At 34.6% G+C, this 21246-nt stretch overlaps 2 protein-coding genes across 2 annotated transcripts; one reads left to right on the top strand and one right to left on the bottom strand.

Annotated features, from left to right (window-relative positions):
* Nucleotides 1-5716: 5716 nt before the first annotated feature.
* Nucleotides 5717-6304, top strand: LOC121733309 (coiled-coil domain-containing protein 8-like). The gene has a single exon (XM_042123525.1). The coding sequence runs from the start codon at nt 5717-5719 to the stop codon at nt 6302-6304; it is 588 nt and encodes a 195-aa protein (XP_041979459.1).
* A 2865-nt stretch (nt 6305-9169) lies between these two features.
* LOC121733308 lies at nt 9170-15438 on the bottom strand. Its single transcript, XM_042123524.1, has 6 exons — nt 15035-15438; nt 14869-14940; nt 14704-14787; nt 14232-14315; nt 12964-14139; nt 9170-9264 (listed from the first exon to the last, which is right to left on the bottom strand). Exons 1-6 carry the CDS (start codon nt 15123-15125, stop codon nt 9170-9172), a joined length of 1602 nt encoding a protein of 533 aa, XP_041979458.1. The 5' UTR covers nt 15126-15438.
* Nucleotides 15439-21246: the final 5808 nt, after the last annotated feature.

The raw sequence follows: 21246 nt of genomic DNA, 5'->3' as shown, positions 1-21246 counted from the left end.
CATGGGAGAGCGAGCGCCATGGGACCATAAACCACGGACAATCAACGTAAATACAGTCCTCACTGTCTTACTACCACTGCTTTATATTGTATACTGTATGTAGATACGTTGGAAATAAATAGGATACGATACATAGGATCTTAAAGCCTATTAGCTATGTCCACACTGTGCACTTTCATCTTCAATTTTCGTCATCAACTTTATACTGGCGCTTAACTTAACTTAATAATGACGCATTCAATTATTGAATGCTCAATATCGTCATTTTTTAAGTTTTGGATACGGTCAGAGGGCATGCGTCGCGGGCATGCCTCACGTTCGCTGTTGACTGCGCTATAACGTATGCCCTTGACGAACAGAAAAAGGCACAGTGTGGACAAAGCTATTGGCAATTATATTTAGAGTAAACACTGAACTAAACTTTGTAAACAAAAATTTTATATCACAAACAAGTGGTATTTTTATGGCTTCCAATTTCCACAGACGTTTGTAAATTATAATTTATATTACCCCAACACAGTTTTTATTAGATTTAATAAGGTTTATTTTTGCTGTCTATAACTCTTTTTTTGACAAGCTGTAACTAAATTTTGCTCTTTATTATTATTATTATTCAAAACCGCTTAACCGATTTAGTTGAAATTTGTTGTGGACATTTTAAATCTGGGGACAATGTTCTTTGCTAACTTTTTTCTCAGTACCATCTATAATGAATATCTATATTATATGCACCTCCTTAAGTTTAGTGATTCGGGTAGCAGATAAAGACATACACCTTCGCATTATATTCCCACCTTATACGTGAGAGAGCCATGCTTCGGCACGAATGGGCCGGCGGAGAAATACCACGTTCTCACAGAAAACCGGCGTGAAACAGCGCTTGCGCTGCGTTTCGCCGAGTGAGTGAGTTTACCGGAGGCCCAATTCTCTTCCCTATCCTCCCCTTTCCTTCCCATCCCTACCCTCCCCTATTATCCAATTCCCTCTTAAATTGCCGGCAACGCACCTGCAGCTCTTCTGATGCTGCGAGTGTCCATGGGCGACGGAAGTTGCTTTCCATCAGGTGACCCGTTTGCTCGTTTGCCCCCTTATTTCATAAAAAAATAAAAATATTATAAGCTTTTTAAAAATAGACCATGTTGCGAGCATTCACCATAAAGTTTTACCAAGGATTTTGAACCGTAAAATTTTGTTCGAAACTTGTAATTTTAAATTACCCAAGTGTGCAATAAAGAAATAGGTAATTGTAAGCACTATGGCACCGGACCATAGGGCACACTCCCGTATAATTACCTCAATGTCCCCTGACTTATCAAATCATAGGTTACTGTGACTTACTTCCTTTGGAACCGCGACATTTATTACAAGGCACTAAAGCCTAGTTTCCCGTACCTTCTTGTTAGGTGGTTGGCAATAATGATATCCTACGGTTTCTGCAGCACGCTTCGATGCACAAAGGTTATGTTGAGTACGATTTGGAAAATATTTAACAATTGTTAATAACTCTATTTAGTTTTTCCGATACACAGTACACTTGTAAGTAGGTTCTATTAAAGAAGTTGATTCCTAGGCAGAAGGGGGACCTACGTAGTTTGGTCGCGTTACGTCAAGCCCAGCCAACAGATCATAAAGTTAATATACCTAGCGGAATAGAGAAACAAAGGCCTGAGCAAGAGAGATGTCACTATCAGTAACACTGCGTGGTAAAAAGAAACGTGTGATACATGACAGCAGTACTCTTTTTTTGACGTCCAGTCGGCACGTGCCGCACGTTGACAATTTAATCTCATAGAAATCATGTTCAATCATGCTTGTATCAGTGTATACGTGCACATATTTTTACACACAAGAAACCAATTTCGGTTTCGTTTGACAGCTCGAGCTTGTTGCTCTATTCCGCTAGGTATAATAACTTTATGCGACAGATCACAAATAACATTCAATTAACACGATCCGACCAAATGACGTTGGTCTGTCATCTGCCAAGGAATCAATTTCCTCGATGGTACTATCAGAAAAATTGATCCATAAGGCAGAAGGCCTGTGTAATTTTGCCGGATTGTATCAAACGCAGGCGACAGAAAAATAGCACGTCTACTATACTTTTAAATGGAAATGTACGGTTCCTGTTCTATATTTATACGAGCTGAGCTACAGGCAACATCTAGGTCTAATAATTTTTTAATTCAAATTTCATTCGGTTTGTAATTGATGTTTTGATGGAAAGATATGTATTTTTAGTGACTTTAAAACGAGGAGGAGCTTGTATTTGCCGTGTGGATTTTTTGGTATTCACTAATGTTAAGAGGAGTCCACACCGCCCTTTTTTCCATACAAACGTTGTCCCCTGTTTCCTCCCTGGATAATGCTAGTAGAGTTATAATTTTTTTCCTGAATATCTACGACCACTAATACGATGTCCCTATGTTTTCTTTTTTTTCATAATTTAATTATTTAAAGATATGAACGTTCAAAAACCCAAAAAAATGGCCAGTTTTTCCGTTATGTTCAAACGTCCAGAAAACAGATTTGGCTAGATTATACAAAAAAAAAAGCAAAACATAGGAACACAGCTCAAGCCTTTTTTAATCTTGAATGAAAAAAGTACTTAAATCGGTTAAGTTTTGGAGAAGGAATCAGGGGACAACGAATCGTTGATTTTCTGCAGTTGTCTCTATCGCGTTCTGCGGTATAGGCTTGAGGTAAGGGAGACAGCTATAGATATTACACGTGCTTTTTTTTCATTTCTCTAGCCCCTGGTGTATCCTCTTAATGTAATGTCCCTAGCGCTCTGGTCGATACGTAATAACTACTATAACCTATCAACTCCTAAGCGGCACCCGGGTGCCGCATAACAATTGAATATATAGTGCATCTGTAATCCCACGATCGATGTACTAAAATTATTATTTAATGCTTGTGCATAAAGACAGTTTACAGCACTAGCCACGGCCACAGTGTTGCGATTTAAATACATAGTAAGATAGACGAAATAGGTTCAGTCGACTTCTAGATGGTATTATAACAAAACTTTCACAAATGCACTGCGACTCGCCAGTAAACATAATATCTAATATATATGGTAGACTATCAGAGACCAGCTTCTCTATAATCTATATCATAGATGACTGACCTACGAGATTTGGTCGGATCAAACAACGAAGGTCTGCCATCTGCCTATCCATACTAATATTATAAATGCGAAAGTGTGTCTGTCTGTCTGTCTGTTACCTCTTCACGCCCAAGCCACTGGACCGATTTTGCTGAAATGGAGATACTTTGAGTCCCGGGAAAGGACATAGGATACTTTTTGTCCCGGAAAAATATACGGTTCCCATGCGATAAACGAATTTTGGCGCAACGGACTTGCGGGCGTCATCTAGTGAATTAATATTTTCGATGGTACTCGTTGCTACCGAACTTGCAGTAGAAAAAAAACGCCATTACAAATTATTTTTACTAAAATGGTCGCGCTGGGTGTTAAATACTCTCATATCTTTCGGTGTTTATAAATAATCTATTATCATAAAAGCAGTAAAGGATAGAAGAGAACTATTATAGTTATACAGTAACTATATTACCTTTATCAAATTCTATCATCAGTATTAGAGATTCAAGATTTTACTGTACTATCAAAACCGGCCTGGTGAGTGGTGCTTGTATTCAGATGTCAACAGAACAAGTCGCTTACATCAAGAAGTGTTAGTTTGCAAAGTTTTAAAACCCAATAAATCACTGCATCACACTTTCTACTCATCTCTACGTGAAGGATCTCTAAAGATGAATCTAAGTCAAGCGAAACTAACATATTGACTTCTGTGTGGTTACGAGAAAATCGCCGCAAAAAAACGGAACGGAAACACCCATCGTAACGCCGAGCCCCCGCCATACGAGACCGTAATTATTAACCTCACCGGATAGTCCGCAAAAACTCGAACACACATACAGCCTACCCAAGCACGAACATTAGAGGAAACATACACGCGATTTCTATCTCTATTTCTGTGAGGATAAGGTAAAGATTGCCGGCAAAGAATATACGGTTTGTCTACGAACGTATTCACTTCTGAACGCGACCGACTAATAACTGGCACGAGCCAAACATTAATATGATGTGAAAAGAAATTGATTGCAGTTCTATGCGCGCGCTGTATCATTATGCGACTACCGGGTAGAAGTAATTTAATATTGCCTTTATTATTGTGATATAATATTCATGTACAGGTACAAAAATTGCCTAAGACTCGGTTTTGAAAGGTGACTTTTAGTAAAAGCATATTATTAAACTATATATCTACTATAGTCCACTTTTTAACCCCCGACAAAAAAGAGGGGTGTTATAAGTTTGACGTGTCTGTCTGTCTGTTTGTCTGTGTGTGTATCTGTCCGTGGCATCGTAGCATCCAAACGAATGGACCGATTTTGATCTAGTTTTTTTTGTTTGAAAGCTGATATGATCGAGAGTGTTCTTAGCTATAATTTATCATCATCAGCCTGCTCAGTGCTGGACAATCTGGTTTATCTGGTTCATGTAAGGCCGTTAGCAACTTGTATTCGTTTGATGGGTTTTATATTTCATTCTAGTTCGTGGCATTTGTGAATATGCAATATACGTATACACATATTAATGGAAAGTTGACCTGGTGCTGCAGCATCACCTGGTAATCAATAGGATCCAACTCCTCGCCAACTTAGAGCAGAGGTTTCGTGTTTGGGCTCATTTTAATTGCGACAACCAGTAAGAAGTAGATAGACAGTAAATATTTACATGCTGCTGCTGCAGCATCACCTGGATTCTATAGGAACCGAGCTTCGTATGAGCCCAAAGTGGAGGTTTCATGTTTGGGCTCATATTAACGGCCTCATCGAAAAGGACATTGATAGTGTTAGGTCAATTTTATTTTAGAAATGTATGCTTTAATTTGAAAATTACAAACAATATTCTTTAACTTGAATTAACTAAAAGGATGTAATGTTAAGTAAACAATAACAAATTAAAATAAGACTGCTAAAATCAAGAAATATCATTACAAAATGATGAATAATTATGCTTTATTTATTAAGGTTGTTTTTGGATTTTTGTAAAACTGTTAATTTGGAAGGAAGTAATATTGGAATTTGTATTGCAATTTCTATAAATTGTAATCAAGGGTATGTAAAAATTAGGAAGTTATTTTATTAAAAATACATATTTATTTAATATTTATTGAGAGTATGTTAGGATTTTTGTGTTGTTAAAATAAAACAATGTATTAAAGGAAGTTGCATTTGACTTCCTCAGAGTTCGACGTTGATAGCAGTTGGCGGGGGTTGGCGGGAATACCTGGGTATAAAATAGAAGGTTTCAGCCCTATTTGGCCTATTCTGGTATCAACGTTGATCTCGGCAGGTTCTATTGGTAAGTCATTAATTAATTATTATACTCTTTTGATTTAACGTGCTCACATTTTATTAGACCTATTGTTAATATTGTTAATTACTCCTAATACTGTAAATTGGTGATAATTTAATAATAATTAATAGTTATGTTACGAAAATATAATATTATAATTACTGTGATCTAGAGTTTTATTACATATCAGAAGTGACACGTACACGCCTACAAAATTTGAAAACTTCAACCGTATTTTTCTTTTAGTGATATCATATAATAAAGCATTACACTTTTTGTGTGTTTGAGACGCAATGGAACACGAATCGCGAAAGAGACGACACGATGAAGACCACAGGAGAAGCCAATCAACTTCAAGTGTTGATAGCGACCATCCCCGACGTCGTGGTCATCAGCGTGTGCCACGACAAGGGAGGAGGTCCCGACTCGACAGACACAGAAGTCGCAGCTGTAGTCAGGACAAGAAACGGCCACGCAGACTGCAAACACCGCGCCGAGAGTGCGGCAGATTCGTGCGACGCAGCAGCAGGCCACGCCGTGAGCGTGACAGCCGCGAGTCCTCGCGACGCAGCAGCAGGCCACGCCGTGAGCGTGACAGCCGCGAGTCCTCGCGACGCAGCAGCAGGCCACGCCGTGAGCGTGACAGCCGCGAGTCCTCGCGACGCAGCAGCAGGCCACGCCGTGAGCGTGACAGCCGCGAGTCCTCGCGACGCAGCAGCAGGCCACGCCGTGAGCGTGACAGCCGCGAGTCATCACGACGCAGCAACAGGCCGCGCCGCGAGTCCTCTCGCTGCAGAAGCAGAACACGCCGCGAGTATGACAACCACGAGCACTCGCGCCCCAGCAGCCGGGAGCGCGTCGACCACGAATCCACGCATCGCAGCGGTCAAGAGCGCCGGGAACAAGACGTAAACGAGTTGAACAGAAGGTCAGTGAGCTCTCGTATGTCCACAGACGATGTTTTGAAGCTAATTCAATCGATTACCTCGCAGCCACAGACACCAGCTAATAACAATAGAAGCAATGATTACAAAAATATTTTACCAGAATTTGATCCGTCATCTAACAATCAAAGAATAGATATATGGCTAAAAAAGGTCAACGAATGCGCTGCTGTCTATGGCTGGGATGAAAAGACTACTATCCATTACGCTATGCAAAAATTACAAGGATTGGCCAAGCGTTGGTACGAAAGCCTTAGTACTATATTATTTACTTGGGACGAATGGCAAGTCAAATTAACTAGCGCATTCCCACATGAATATAACTATGGTCAATCCTTGGAAGAAATGCTTAGACGTAAGAGTAGGTTTAACGAATCAATCCAAAATTATTTTTATGAAAAATTAGCACTTGTAAATCAATGTGACATAACAGGGAAACGTGCGGTTGACTGTATTATTCACGGAATAAGTGATAGAACTATGAAATCTAGTGCTTTGGCATTGCGTTGTTCTCATCCCGATCAGTTGCTACAGTTTTTGATGAGTAATAAGGATAACTCAGTTCCCTTAGACCGGTCAATTATGAAGCCTAGAGTAGGGAATGAAAAATCATTTACACGTACGGGTACCAATCAAGTTCAAACTCTTACTTGTTTTAATTGCAAAGAACAGGGCCATAGTTACATTCGCTGCACTAAACCGTTAATTAAGTGTTCGCGATGTTCAAGAATAGGTCATACTTCTGAAAAGTGTGTTCTCAAACTTACAAATAATAAAGAAAACAATACCACTCCTAAAACTATGTGCATTTCATCTTCTTCTCCCAATGCAAAGTTTTATAAGAATGTAAAAATTAATAATTTACAAGTCAATGCTTTTATAGATTTTGGCAGTGAAGTTACGGTTATTAAACAATCGTTATTAACTCGTTTAGGCTTAAAACACGATTGCATTTCCTACCCTATGAAAGGATTTGGAAATGAGATTGTGTTAGCCCTTGGTAGTGTGAAGGTAGATCTTGTGGTAGATGGCGTTTCTGCTAAGGTTGACAGTAAGGTAGTTTCAGATGAACTTTTAGACACACCATTATTAATAGGTCAGTCGTTTACAGAGCAGCCCCATATTTTAGTAAGAAAGTGTAGTAATAAGCTGGAATTCCTTAGTTCTAAAAATGAGATGCCTTTCCCGGATATTTTTGACTCGGAAGCGAGACTCATAAAAGTAGTTGCAAATAAAACCGTTACACTTTTTGGAATTTCATCTGTTAAGGCTGTGGTTCAGGGTGATTACGATGGTTATATTTTGCTGGATAATAAAATAATAGGTAAACCAGTTCAGCAGTATATTGTTAATGGTGGCTTGTACCGTTGTGTCAATAATAAATTGCACATTGTTATTACACCAGAATCGTCATCATGTCAAATTGTTCAGAATACAGTTATCGCTCGAGCTTTTCCAGTTGAAATGATTAACTGTATTACTTCTACTTCTTCTTCCAAATTTTGTGCCAACAATATTACAAATATAGACATCCACGATCTTCACATAGGAGATTCTATATGTGAGTCGGACAAACTTAAACTCTTGCAGATTTTAAACGAGTACAAACATTGTTTTGCAAAGTCTCTTCAGGATTTAGGATGCACAAATGCAACTGAAATGAATATAGAATTAAATAGTAAAACACCAGTAGTGTATAGACCATATAGACTGTCCCATGCAGAACGTGAAAAGGTTAGGGAAATGATTGACGAAATGTTAGAGGCCGGTATTATTAGAGACTCAACGTCAGAATACGCAAGCCCTATTGTTTTGGTTAAAAAGAAAAACGGGAAGCAAAGACTTTGTGTAGATTATAGAATGCTTAATTCAATAACCGTTAAAGAACGTTACCCGATGCCTATAATTGAAGATGAAATTGCGCGATTATCCGGACATTCTTGTTTTATTACTCTTGATTTGGCTTCAGGATATTACCAAATACCAATATCAGAAAATTCTAAATACCTTACATCATTTGTCACACCTGATGGGCAATATGAATTCAACCGCATGCCTTTTGGTCTTGCCAATGCACCAGCAGTTTTCCAACGAATGATGAATAAGGTGTTAGGCTCTTCTAGATTTACTAAAGCTACTGCCTACATAGATGACGTTCTAATTTATGGCATCAATGATTAGGATTGTTTGGATAAATTAAAACACGTTCTTTATTTACTAGAAAACGCAAAATTGACGCTTAATTTAGAAAAATGCGAATTTTTATGTGACCGAATCGATTATTTAGGGTATGAAATTAGCTCTGAAGGAGTGCGGCCCGGTAATAAAAAAATAGAAAGTGTTCAAAATTTTCCTCAGCCTGCAAATCAACACGGTATACGTCAGTTTCTCGGATTGGTTAGTTACTTCCGCAAGTTTATTCAAAATTTCGCACAGTTATCTTATCCCTTGAGTCAATTATTAAAAAAGGATGCCACTTTTGTCTGGACTGATGAACAAAACAATTGCTTTAACGAACTCAAGCGTAGACTTATTACTAGACCCATTTTAGCTATTTATGACCCATCAGCTGAAACTCAACTTCATACTGATGCTAGCAAAATTGGTGTAGGTGGTATATTAATGCAACGGCTTAAAGAAAATGACACATTTAAACCAGTAGCTTTTTACAGTCGCCAAACCTCTCCTGAGGAAAAGAATTTTCACTCTTACGAGTTAGAGACCCTGGCTTTAATCTGTTGTCTTAGAAAGTTTAGGGTTTATTTAATTGGTAAGGAATTCAAAATAATTACCGATTGTAGTGCTCTACGAACTACTTTCTCTAAACGAGATCTTATTCCAAGAATAGCGCGTTGGTGGTTGTTATTACAGGAATATCAATGCACTGTAGAATATCGACCTGGTACTCGTATGTCACATGTTGATGCCCTGTCACGTAACCCAACGGATTTAGTAATTCCGGATGAACTAGAACAATACCCTACTGTCATGTTAATAAATAACGAGGATTGGCTATTAACTTTACAGCTCGGTGATTCAGAGCTACAAAGAGTTAGGGATATATTAACTTCTAAAATAGATGCAGAACAAGTGAAACACATAAGTGATAATTACATTATTAAAGATAATAGGATTTACAAAATAATAGATGGTGATAAGAATAATTTAAGATGGGCTGTACCAAAGGGAGCGAGATGGCAAATATGCAAGCTAAACCATGATGATATTGGTCATTTTGGAGTAGATAAAACAATGGAACGAATAAAGGGGACATATTGGTTTCCCAAAATGACAAAATTTATTAAAAAATATGTGGCTGCCTGTCTCCAATGTGCTTATGCTAAAAAACAATCTACAAATTCTGAAGGATTACTACACCCTATCACTAAAATTGAAGATCCATTTCATACCTTGCATATTGACCATCTCGGCCCCTTTGTGAAGTCGAAAAAACAAAACTCTTATATATTATTAATCATAGACGCCTTTACTAAATTTGCTTTTATTAAGCCAGTGAGAAATACCAAGTCTAAAACAGCTATTGCAATTTTGGATGAAATTTTTAATGTTTTTAGAACTCCTGACCGCATAATAAGTGACAGGGGAACCTGTTTTACTTCGCGATTATTCAAAGAGTTTTGTACAGATAGGAAAATCAAACACGTGTTAAATGCTGTGGCAAGCCCTCAATCGAATGGCCAGGTAGAGCGCTACAATAGGACTGTTCTTAACGCTCTTACAGCTCAAAACTTAAATTGCGATGAAAAATGTTGGGATGAGAAGGTGGGTAGAATTCAATGGGGCCTTAATAATAGTATTCAAAAAACTACTGGTAGAACTCCTGCAGAAATAATGTTTGGAACCCGTATGAACAGTGAGATAGAACCTATTCTTAACGAAGTGCGATCTGAAACTCGAGATAATACTACCGTTACCGATATAAGGCATGAAGTTAAGGATAGAATAGATAGTGAACAGATCAAACAAAAACAGTATTATGATAAACATAAGCGCCCAGCACGAATGTACAATGAGGGTGACTTGGTAAAAATAACAAAAACCTCTTTTAAGAACGACGGTCAAAGTAAAAAGCTGGTGCCTCCTTATATAGGGCCATTTCGAGTGGTATCTGTGCTAGGAAATGATCGGTATGAGATAACAGCAATTCCAGGCTTAACTGATAGCAAAAACAAACGTAAAACAGTCGTATCCGCAAGTCGCATGTTACCTTGGGTTAATATTGCTGCCCTTGATGTACATAATGATGTTGATGATTTTAATAGTACTGATGAAAATAACAGCATTGATGATAATTGAGTTAATTATTTTTAGTAATATTTTTGATTTAACATTTTTAAGAATAAGTTTTCAGAGTATAGTGATTGAGGTCGAAGGACGATCAGCGTAATCGAGAAGACCTTGTAATTGAGATTTAAATTATAGTAATTGAGGTTCAAGGACGATCAGCGTAATCGAGAAGACCTTGTAATTGAGATTTAAATTATAGTAATTGAGGTTCAAGGACGATCAGCGTAATCGAGAAGACCTTGTAATTGAGATTTAAATTATAGTAATTGAGGTTCAAGGACGATCAGCGTAATCGAGAAGACCTTGTAATGAGTATGAGATTTAAAAATTGAGATTTAAAAGTAAAGTATGTAATTGAGGTTGAAGGACGATCAGCGTAATCGAGAAGACCTCGTAAAAGAATAAGATTTAACCAGTTATAATATTTTGTAAGATAAAATTCTAGCAATATGAACCGAGTGTTAGGTCAATTTTGTGTATGAGGACATACACCTCATCAGAATGGCCGAGTGTTAGGTCAATTTTATTTTAGAAATGTATGCTTTAATTTGAAAATTACAAACAATATTCTTTAACTTGAATTAACTAAAAGGATGTAATGTTAAGTAAACAATAACAAATTAAAATAAGACTGCTAAAATCAAGAAATATCATTACAAAATGATGAATAATTATGCTTTATTTATTAAGGTTGTTTTTGGATTTTTGTAAAACTGTTAATTTGGAAGGAAGTAATATTGGAATTTGTATTGCAATTTCTATAAATTGTAATCAAGGGTATGTAAAAATTAGGAAGTTATTTTATTAAAAATACATATTTATTTAATATTTATTGAGAGTATGTTAGGATTTTTGTGTTGTTAAAATAAAACAATGTATTAAAGGAAGTTGCATTTGACTTCCTCAGAGTTCGACGTTGATAGCAGTTGGCGGGGGTTGGCGGGAATACCTGGGTATAAAATAGAAGGTTTCAGCCCTATTTGGCCTATTCTGGTATCAACGTTGATCTCGGCAGGTTCTATTGGTAAGTCATTAATTAATTATTATACTCTTTTGATTTAACGTGCTCACATTTTATTAGACCTATTGTTAATATTGTTAATTACTCCTAATACTGTAAATTGGTGATAATTTAATAATAATTAATAGTTATGTTACGAAAATATAATATTATAATTACTGTGATCTAGAGTTTTATTACAATAGATTGTAATTGAAGGGGTGAGTGGACAAAGGTGTTAATTAACAAAAAGTTCAAATAGGATTATGGGTGTTTGAAAATTGTAAAATATTTAATCGATGTAACTAATATGGTTTAAGTTTTAAACAAAACCAAAGTATTTATTTGCCTTGAATATATCATTATTTATTAGATAATATACATAAAAAGGTATTTATTATTTTAGTTTTATAAATATTGATAAATTAGGAACATAACACCTTTGTTTAATTTAATATAAATCATATTTAAATTATATGAACTTAAAAAGGTCTTATGTTAGAAATAAAAGAATTTAACGATTATTACTTGAAAAAGCTTTATTTAAATAAATAAAACGTTACAACTTAGAAGGTCTAGGTCAAAAATGTGAAGTTACAACTTGTTGGCAAGTAACACTATCAATAATAAAAATTAATCATTATTCAAAATGTTTATATAATACCATTGAGACTCTTTTTCAATGTACTCAAGCTGTGTTTTTATATCAGCTATTTTTTCTTTAGAGATTTTACCCTTTTGGTTATTACATGTCAAGGCAACTTCCGGGATAATATTAGGATTTTTTACCAGAGAAACTTCTAAATATGGTGTGTAGGGGTCATAGTTGGTCTTATAAAAATATCTACCATAATCTTCATGGCGAATCCATTTTACATTCCCTTTAAAGTTAATTTTTTGTTTTAATGTATTTGTATTGGGTATAACTATGCCCAAATCATTTTTTAATTTGGTAAAATCATAAAAATGATGATTCATATCTTCTATGATAGAGTTATTCTTAGATGCCCTTTTAATTATATTTCTATACTGATTAGGAGTAAATATTTTCTCATGCTTTCTCAATAATTTTTCTATACGGCCAAAATCTCTGTCACAATCAAGAAATGTATGACCTACCTCTGGAAATTTATGTTCAATGGATACAAATAATTTCTGTGCAATCATGTACTGATACAAAACAATTAAGTATTGATTCTTATTTTGGCCACTGGCAGAATCTGACCATAGCAACAAGTTTTGGGAACTATCTACATTAGCTAACTTGCTTAAACAGTAAAAAAGCGAACTAAGAACTTCTACACTGCCCTTTCCTCCACAGTCTTCAGTCAAAGTGCAGAAATAGGACCTATGTCCATTTTTATCAACTATATGTATACCTTCATTGTAGAACCAAATTTGTCTTAAATAAAAAGCTTTTGATACTGGAATTTTAGGAAGCGGCTGTGTCTGCTGCATATCAAAACTAATATATGTCATGTTTTGTCCAGACACCGCCATCTCCCTTTCCAGTTTTTGTAGCTCAAATGCTCTTTTATAGTTCTCAATATGTTCTTCAGTTTGAGTATTTGAATCACATTTACAACAAACATCTGTTCTTGGCTGCCTAAAAGAAAGATTGAATTTGGTGTTAAATATTTTTCTATATGTGCATTCCTTTATATAATATTTGGTAGGTTTATTTTCATCCTCACATTTTTTTGTGTACATTGAATACATAGTTTTAATTGTAAGTAATGGATTTAAGTACTGTTTGTGGATATTTTGATTTCTAGAATAATGAGAACTTTCAGATGGAAAACTTCTAATATGACTGCTTATATAATTTTCTACATCAACATCTACCTTGTGCCTGTAAGAATGAGTTTTTCCTCTCTGATCTCTTAGTGCTTCAACATTATTTAATTTAATTTTTGATTGAATAACTGCTAACTTTCTATAACCGATTTGAAACATATTAGAAAATGCAGTCTTACAAACTTTTATATTAGTACTTCCTTTTGGTAGAACATAGGTATAAGTTGTGCATCTCTGCCTTTTTGGGTTAGTTAATGCTCTTTTGACTTTTTCAACTGTTATAAATTTTGAAAGATACATATTCTTTTCATTATTATTTTTTAAACTATAATATTGGGAAAAGAGAGATGCACAATCAATATCACAAAATTTTTCATAACACTTATATTTGCATGTTTCCTTGCATAATATACCAAACCTTGGTTTTTTACTTTCCATTGTTTTACCCTTCCTTGTAACATAAGCTTTGCCTTCCTGTCTTAAAATACTATTCCTATTTTGTTTCCACTCAGCTTCATTTCTTGATCTCTTCTTAGATAACTTTTCTTTTAACTGAAAAATTTTTCTCTTCCTCGGTTGCAATATATTGTTGGTCATTGGAGATTCCTCCTGAATTTCAGTTGCAGAAATATCGTTTGATGAAGATGATGGTATATATTCATGATCGGTACTAGCAGGACTGTAGGGTTCTTCTGGTGCTAAAATGAAATTGATGTACAAATTAAATCCTGCTCAACAAATCATACCAATAAAGTATACTTTTAGTATGGTAAATGGAACGAATACTTACAAATAGGTGAATTATTATTATCATCACTATCTTGGGAACCATATTCCTGTGGTGTATCCTGGTTATTACAAATGTCTTCATTACCTATAAAAAAAGTTAACAATTTTATAATCACTAAATAGTTTAAACAAAGTCATTTAGAATTAATTTTCTTAGTAATAATAAATTAGATACTTAATACAATATAATCCCAAATACCTGAATATAGTTATACCTACCCCTATAAGTATAGAATGTGTGGATGTTTATTATGTTTTCACACAAAACTACTAAAAATTAATGAAAGTTCAATAATATTGTAGTTTCATTAATTTTCAGTGGTAGCTTATACTTCAGAATAGCAAATACATTTTTATATAGGTATATCCTGCGCGACAAAGTCACAGACAATGGCTAATAATTAGTATAATATACTAACTACTAATATACTACTACACATATTATGTGTCAAATTCACTACATTTTTACTAACCTTGCTCAATGTGATCGACAACTAAAATAGATGGAGAATGGCACTTCGTTGGGACATAGCAATCATTCTGAATATTTTCAGTATCTGAAAGTAAGCAACAAAGGTAGTGAAAAAATATGTCTTTTTGCCACAGAATACTACAATTAATTAAGTTTCCATACTTACTGTTTGCAACGTCGTTTGTACTGGACGTATTTGGTAAATCACTTGAATGACTAATTCTCTGATCGACGGAAGCTGAAAGCAATAATATTTTAGGACAGAAATATGTAAAATACAACACTAATGCCTTTTTATATAAACTAAATTAGTTTTTTGAAGTAGTACAAACCTGTCTCGCAGCTCACATTTTCTGTATTCCTTGTATTTTCATTGCTCAACACTAAACTCAATATTTGCCGTGAACGTGAATTTAATGACATAGTGGTTTATCTACACTTTATCTACACAATCAAATAATAACAGAACTATAACTATAAAAAACAATCTCACGTCTCACGAAGTTATGAAACTTTTTGACAATATCAAACTGTCATTCGTTAATTCGTTCCGTTTGGCGGGATGGGATCAAACCAAGGCGGGATATCGAACGAAATGTCATTGTCAAAAAAAGTGTGATCGGAAATGTGACAAAGGTTGTAAAATGCTTCAACCATAAACAATAAAAAAAATTTTTTAATTAGACAAATTCCAACAATGGAATTTAAAGACAAAATCACCATTGGTATAAGGATTTTTAAAAAAATATTATTTAATTTAGTATGAACAAAGATAATAAAGAACATATAACACCTTTGTTTATTTTTTAAACTTAAAATCGTGTTATGCGTGCGAATATGCAATAGGCACATTGGTAGATATGACCTTATATTATTCAAAATGTATTTATGTTATTGATCTTTCGAAAATGTATCAGCTCATACCACATTTGCAGTTCGGTAATGTTACGTGTTTGTCAGATATCACCTTTGTCAAGATCTGTATTTCTGAAAAGAATGAAAATTTGCGCTTTTTTAGTTCATCATTCGGTTTATCATCACATAAAACCTATGTTCATTCGAAAAAGTATATTTTTTAAATTTTGTCAGATAACACCTTTGTCCACTCACCCCTTCAATTACGTTGATAGGAATTATTCTGCACTATAACCAACACAAGTTTAAAAAGTATGAAATAAAATTAAATTAAGAAATTTAAAAACACCCCCGCCAAACAACTTTAAAAAGTAATGAAATAATATTTACTGCCTTTAAGTTCAAATAATTCCTAACTTGTGTAAAGTAATATTTTAGTCCATAATTGTTGTCAAGGTGTGTCGGGGGACCGCTAATGTAGATGTTTGATTTGAGATTTTACATAACATTATAATTTATAGTTTAAGGATCAGTTCACAGCGAACCGAATGGAGATAATCAGCGACTTGGCGGTTGTAGGTCGGTGTTTACTTGGCGGTCCCCCGACACACCGTGACAACAATTATGGACTAAAATATTACTTTACACAAGTTAGGAATTATTTGAACTTAAAGGCAGTAAATATTATTTCATTACTTTTTAAAGTTGTTTGGCGGGGGTTTTTTTAAATTTCTTAATTTATTATAGAGTAAAACCCTGTATTTTAAAACCATCATAATATGATTTCATCGTGTTACTTGCCAGAAACTTAAAATCTATGTCAGTTTTTTAAGTTTGCAATTGGTGCAATATGGAGTATCATAAAATTGGGTGGACAATAATTATGTCAATTCAGCTTATAGAATATTTTAGAAAAATGCGGCATCCACATTGGCCAATGATGGGCAAAAGCAGGCGACGCGTTTTAGATAGACTCTTGAGTATATTCGTCGAGAATACCCATGTCGTACGTCAATAGATGTAATTTGTAATGTATCCATACTAATATTATAAATGCGAAAGTGTGTCTGTCTGTCACCTCGTCACACCCAAAACGGTTCTCGCGCGATAAACAAGTTTTGGCGCACCGGAGTTCGGGCATCATATTCTAGTATTATGATACAGACACTGCTGCGCAAACATGGTGGCAATCATAGCTACGAGTATACAGGGTGTAACAAAACGTAAGTATTATCACTTAGTTTTGTTACACTCTGTATATGCATTATTCCCCTAACGTGAAGAACGGTCTTTAAAACTGTATTAATCCTAACAGTAAAGACCAGGAAGGTAAAAACGCGCTTATTCAAATCACGGACGGATAGACAATTAAATGCAAAATAGCATTAATAATGTGATGCCTGGTGAGGTGTAAAAAGTTTTTGTTGTGTCCCTTCACAATTCACATACAGAAGTGATTTCATTTGTTATTTATTCCGTGTATACAGAGGAATGCGAAATTATGCTTGGATAGAGTTAATTGGCTGGACTGAAACCAACCAATGTTTTTAAAAGTAATAATATTAAAGTAATAATAATTATTATTAAGAGCAAGCACACATAATATTTTTATACTTATTATTATACTAGCTGTTGCCCGCGACTTCGTCCGCGTCAGCAAAATGTGATAACAAAGATAATAAAAAAGAGAAAAAAAATCCCCTTTTTAAGGTTCCTTTATAAAAAAGTGAAATATATCCTCCTCCTTTTCGGAAGTCGGTTAAAAAGTAGCCTAAGTTATTCCTTACTACATCAGCTATGTGCCTAAAAAGTCCCGTCAAAATCGCTCCAGCCATTTCAGAGATTAGCCGGAACAAACAGACAGATAGACAGACATACAGACAAAAAATTTAAAAAAAGTTGTTTTGGTGTCTGCACCCTATATACATTCATATGCATTTAGTAAAAAACGGTTCTTTCAATATTACAAACAGACACTTCAATTTTATTTATATGTATGTATAGATGTATAGATCTATAGATTCATTCAACGCTTTCCAGTTCAATGAGTTTATAATAATATGGAAATATTTTTAACATTATAGAAGTACATTATAATAATACTTGTTTTCGTGCGTGGTGTTTGTCATAAAATTTCCATAATCTCTATTTCCTTTAGGAAATGAACATCGTTTCCTTTAGACTCTAATACGGCATTTTCCTATAATGCTTAAAACAATATTAGCATAGCTCTAGACTACTCTAGAGAAACTGCTATGTCATTAGGGAGAAAGTTAGAAAAAAATGAATTAATAACCTTTGATTATGTATAATAATATAATAATTACTCCTGGTCGTGATAGTGAGAGGCTAATAATTGATACTGCTCAAGAAAGTTCGAACGTGCTCCGAGGGAAATCTATCGGTTTTAGCGCGAACTGTAACGGGCTACGAGACTCCAGACTCCAGAGATCAGTATGAAAGTAGCAGAGCTGAAATACTTGCTTTTTAGGGTTCCGTAGCCAAATGGCAAAAACGGAAGCCTTATAGATTCGTCATGTCTGTCCTTCTGTCTGTCATTCTGTCTGTCTGTCTGTCTGTCCGTCCGTATGTCACAGCCACTTTTCTCCGAAACTATAAGAGCTATACTATTGAAACTTCGTAAGTAGATGTAGTCTATGAACTGCATTAGGAAAAATGGAAAAAATATTAAAAATTTTAGGGGTCCCCATAGGTACAACTAAAACAATAAAAAAAAGTTTTCATTAGGTCTTTAAAAATCATGTGTCCCCCCCCCCCCCCCCCCCCCCCCTCCTCTAACTTCTAAAGTATCATGATACTCACTCATACTCATGATAGTTCTAAAAAAATATATGATGTTCATTATTATAAAAACTACCAACGAAAATTGGTTTGAACGAGATCTAGCAAGTAGTTTTTTTTAAACGTCATAAATATGGTAAACCTTAATATTATTTAACTTTCATTAAATCAACTGAAATATAAAAATGAATCAATAACCTTTTAATTTCATAAAAATAAACCTTATTGCAGTTGCTGCGGAACCCTTCATGGGCGAGTCCAACTCGCACTTGGCCGATTTTTATTTAATTATTGTATGGGAAACTTGAAACTTTATAATAACCCAAGAACCAGCGACAGCCAGACTTTCATATTTTTTTAAAAGATGAAAGTTTTTCTGTATACGACCCATATAGAGGTAAGAATGACCCACAACTATAGAATTTCAGTCACAGCTGATACTTTAGCTTAGGAGGTATCCAGTTCTAAAGGTCCACCTAACCTTAGATAGAATATGTAAATACATCATAATATATTTCGATTAGAGATACGTCCTCTAAAATGCTCTAATCTAAGTCATGTATTCTGCCTCTACATCTGCCGTATGCAATTGCGTTGCATTATAATAATAATTATTTTAATGTTATTGCAATACATTTAATGTTATAATAATTATAAATATAACAAGCGCATCAAACCCAATAAAGCAGGCTGAAAGTAGTAGTTTGTAACCATAACGTTTTATTAGCTTAAAGCTTATGAGAAGTATATTTTATTTTTAATTCCATACTTCCTTATGTTGTGGGGTTATTAATCTAATATTTTAACTATTAGGCTGTTGTCACACAGGTGGATAGCACGCTCAGTGACAGAGGCGCGAATCAAAACGTGAATTTTCGTATTTTACCTAGATTGTTAGTTACTAGGAAGTAGAATTACACATGAAATAATTTTGGATTCAATTTAAAATGTATCGTCTTAATTTTATTCTTCTTTTCTATGTCGCTCTATTAAATCGGTTTTTGAAGTTTATTTTACGCACGGTATAATATTATCTGCTTTGCATATTGCGTGGTAAAGCAAACCACAATGTCGTTTTTATATGAATCGTACAGTATCCAGACCGAGTGCGTTAACCAAATCTGTATTTTTAAGTATAATGAAAAAGGAAAACAATTTACTGGCTACTTGAGAGGTGTCAAGGGACACCCGAATGGAACGAAGTTATTCATTATGTTCAAAAAACCTGTATGCATATTATACACTCAAAAAAATTATAAAAAAGGACATCAATTGACGCCTAGGAATACTAACAACTCTTCGTTGTTTATTCTCAAAAATACCATCTAGTTGACGCACAGGAATACTATCACCGCCCTCTGGCCCTACCATGCATTTACTAATAAAAAAGTGTCGAGGTCAAATATCGTTCTGTCTAGCCTCCTTTACGCCGAACGCACCATAAGGAATGTCGATCTAATAAAATCTAATAGTAATCCTTACCTCTATGAAATTTTGACGATTTATATGAGGTACATAACAATTACCGAAGTTATCCAGAATGAACGGTTAGCGGAGAAAGGTAAATTATAAGATGTACCCTTTTAGTTGTAACAGAACCCTAGAATGTGAGTGAACCGCGCGCTCCTAAAAAGTTCTAAACGCGCGGGGACGCATTTTACGTGTACAACTAGCCTTATTTTAACAACTTGTCAAGAGCTACTATTAGAATCTTATGATTATTTATTATTGTCTAATCGGTTGGCTTATTAAATATGCGATATAAAAGATAGTGCAATCGTTCTTGTTATTACTGCAATTACAAGAGAATTGTTAATTACTATCAATTAGTTAGAATCGTTGATTAGAAAACTGATGTTTTATCTAAGCAGTACGAACTAAGATTTATTAACAAGAATTCATGCTTCCATACTAATACAAAGTCTTTCCGTCTACATCTAAACTCTTGAATGGATTTTGATTATCTTTAAGTAGGTACGGTACTGGGAAAGAACGTAACGTTTGGAAGTTTGGGCGTTTGGACGTAAGGACGTTTTTTTAACGTCCTTGCTGACGCAAAAAAAAAACTGAAAATTAAAAAAATCAAAATGAAATATGAAGAAACATAGTCCTCACGCTCTACAACTTTAAATTTTAATATTGTTTAAATCTTGGCGGCAACTTTGTGCAAAAAAAGGAAAAACTAAAGAAAAAAATGAAATATATAATAATAGATATTATGTAATCACTTAATCAGATGCTGCCTGCAATGGGCATTGTCCAAAAAAAATCACATGTACTTTTTATATTTTTTTTCGTTAAATTATTGAATTTATATTCTTAAAATACCCTATGTATTTTAAGAATATAAATTAAATAATTTTGAAATTCATTGGCTAGTTTTTTCTCAATAAATTTTTAAAGTTTCGCTCTGACGTCATCATCAGCGGACAATTGACCTCTGAGTATGTTCTAAATTTCCTTTCAATCTTATTATGTGAAAGCTGATACGAGAAGCTTACCAAAAGTTCGAAACGTAATGTTGGTCGAATTTATTGCTAATTTAACGCCAATAAAGGTCAAACAAAGGTTAAACATATTTGTTCAAAAATATAAGTAACTAATGGGTATTTTTTTCGTTTATATACAAAAAAACGATCACTGACCTTATTAGTTTTTGTAATGAGCAAAATTAAAAAAAATGGACAATCCCCATTCCATTGCGCCAAAATTCGTTTATAGCGCGGGAACCGTACATTTTCTGGGTTAAAAAGTGTTAGTGCTATATTCTTTCCCGGCACTTAAAGTATCTCCATACCAAATTTCAGCAAAATCGGTTTAGCAGATTGAGACAGACATACACACTTTCGCATTTATAATATCAGTATGTCTTAATATTACAACGTAA

Source organism: Aricia agestis, chromosome 13 (genome assembly GCF_905147365.1).
Source record: "Aricia agestis chromosome 13, ilAriAges1.1, whole genome shotgun sequence".
Classification (NCBI taxonomy): domain Eukaryota; kingdom Metazoa; phylum Arthropoda; class Insecta; order Lepidoptera; family Lycaenidae; genus Aricia; species Aricia agestis.
The sequence above is the reverse complement of the archived record's forward strand: the minus strand, read 5'-3'. Positions and strand labels throughout refer to the sequence as shown.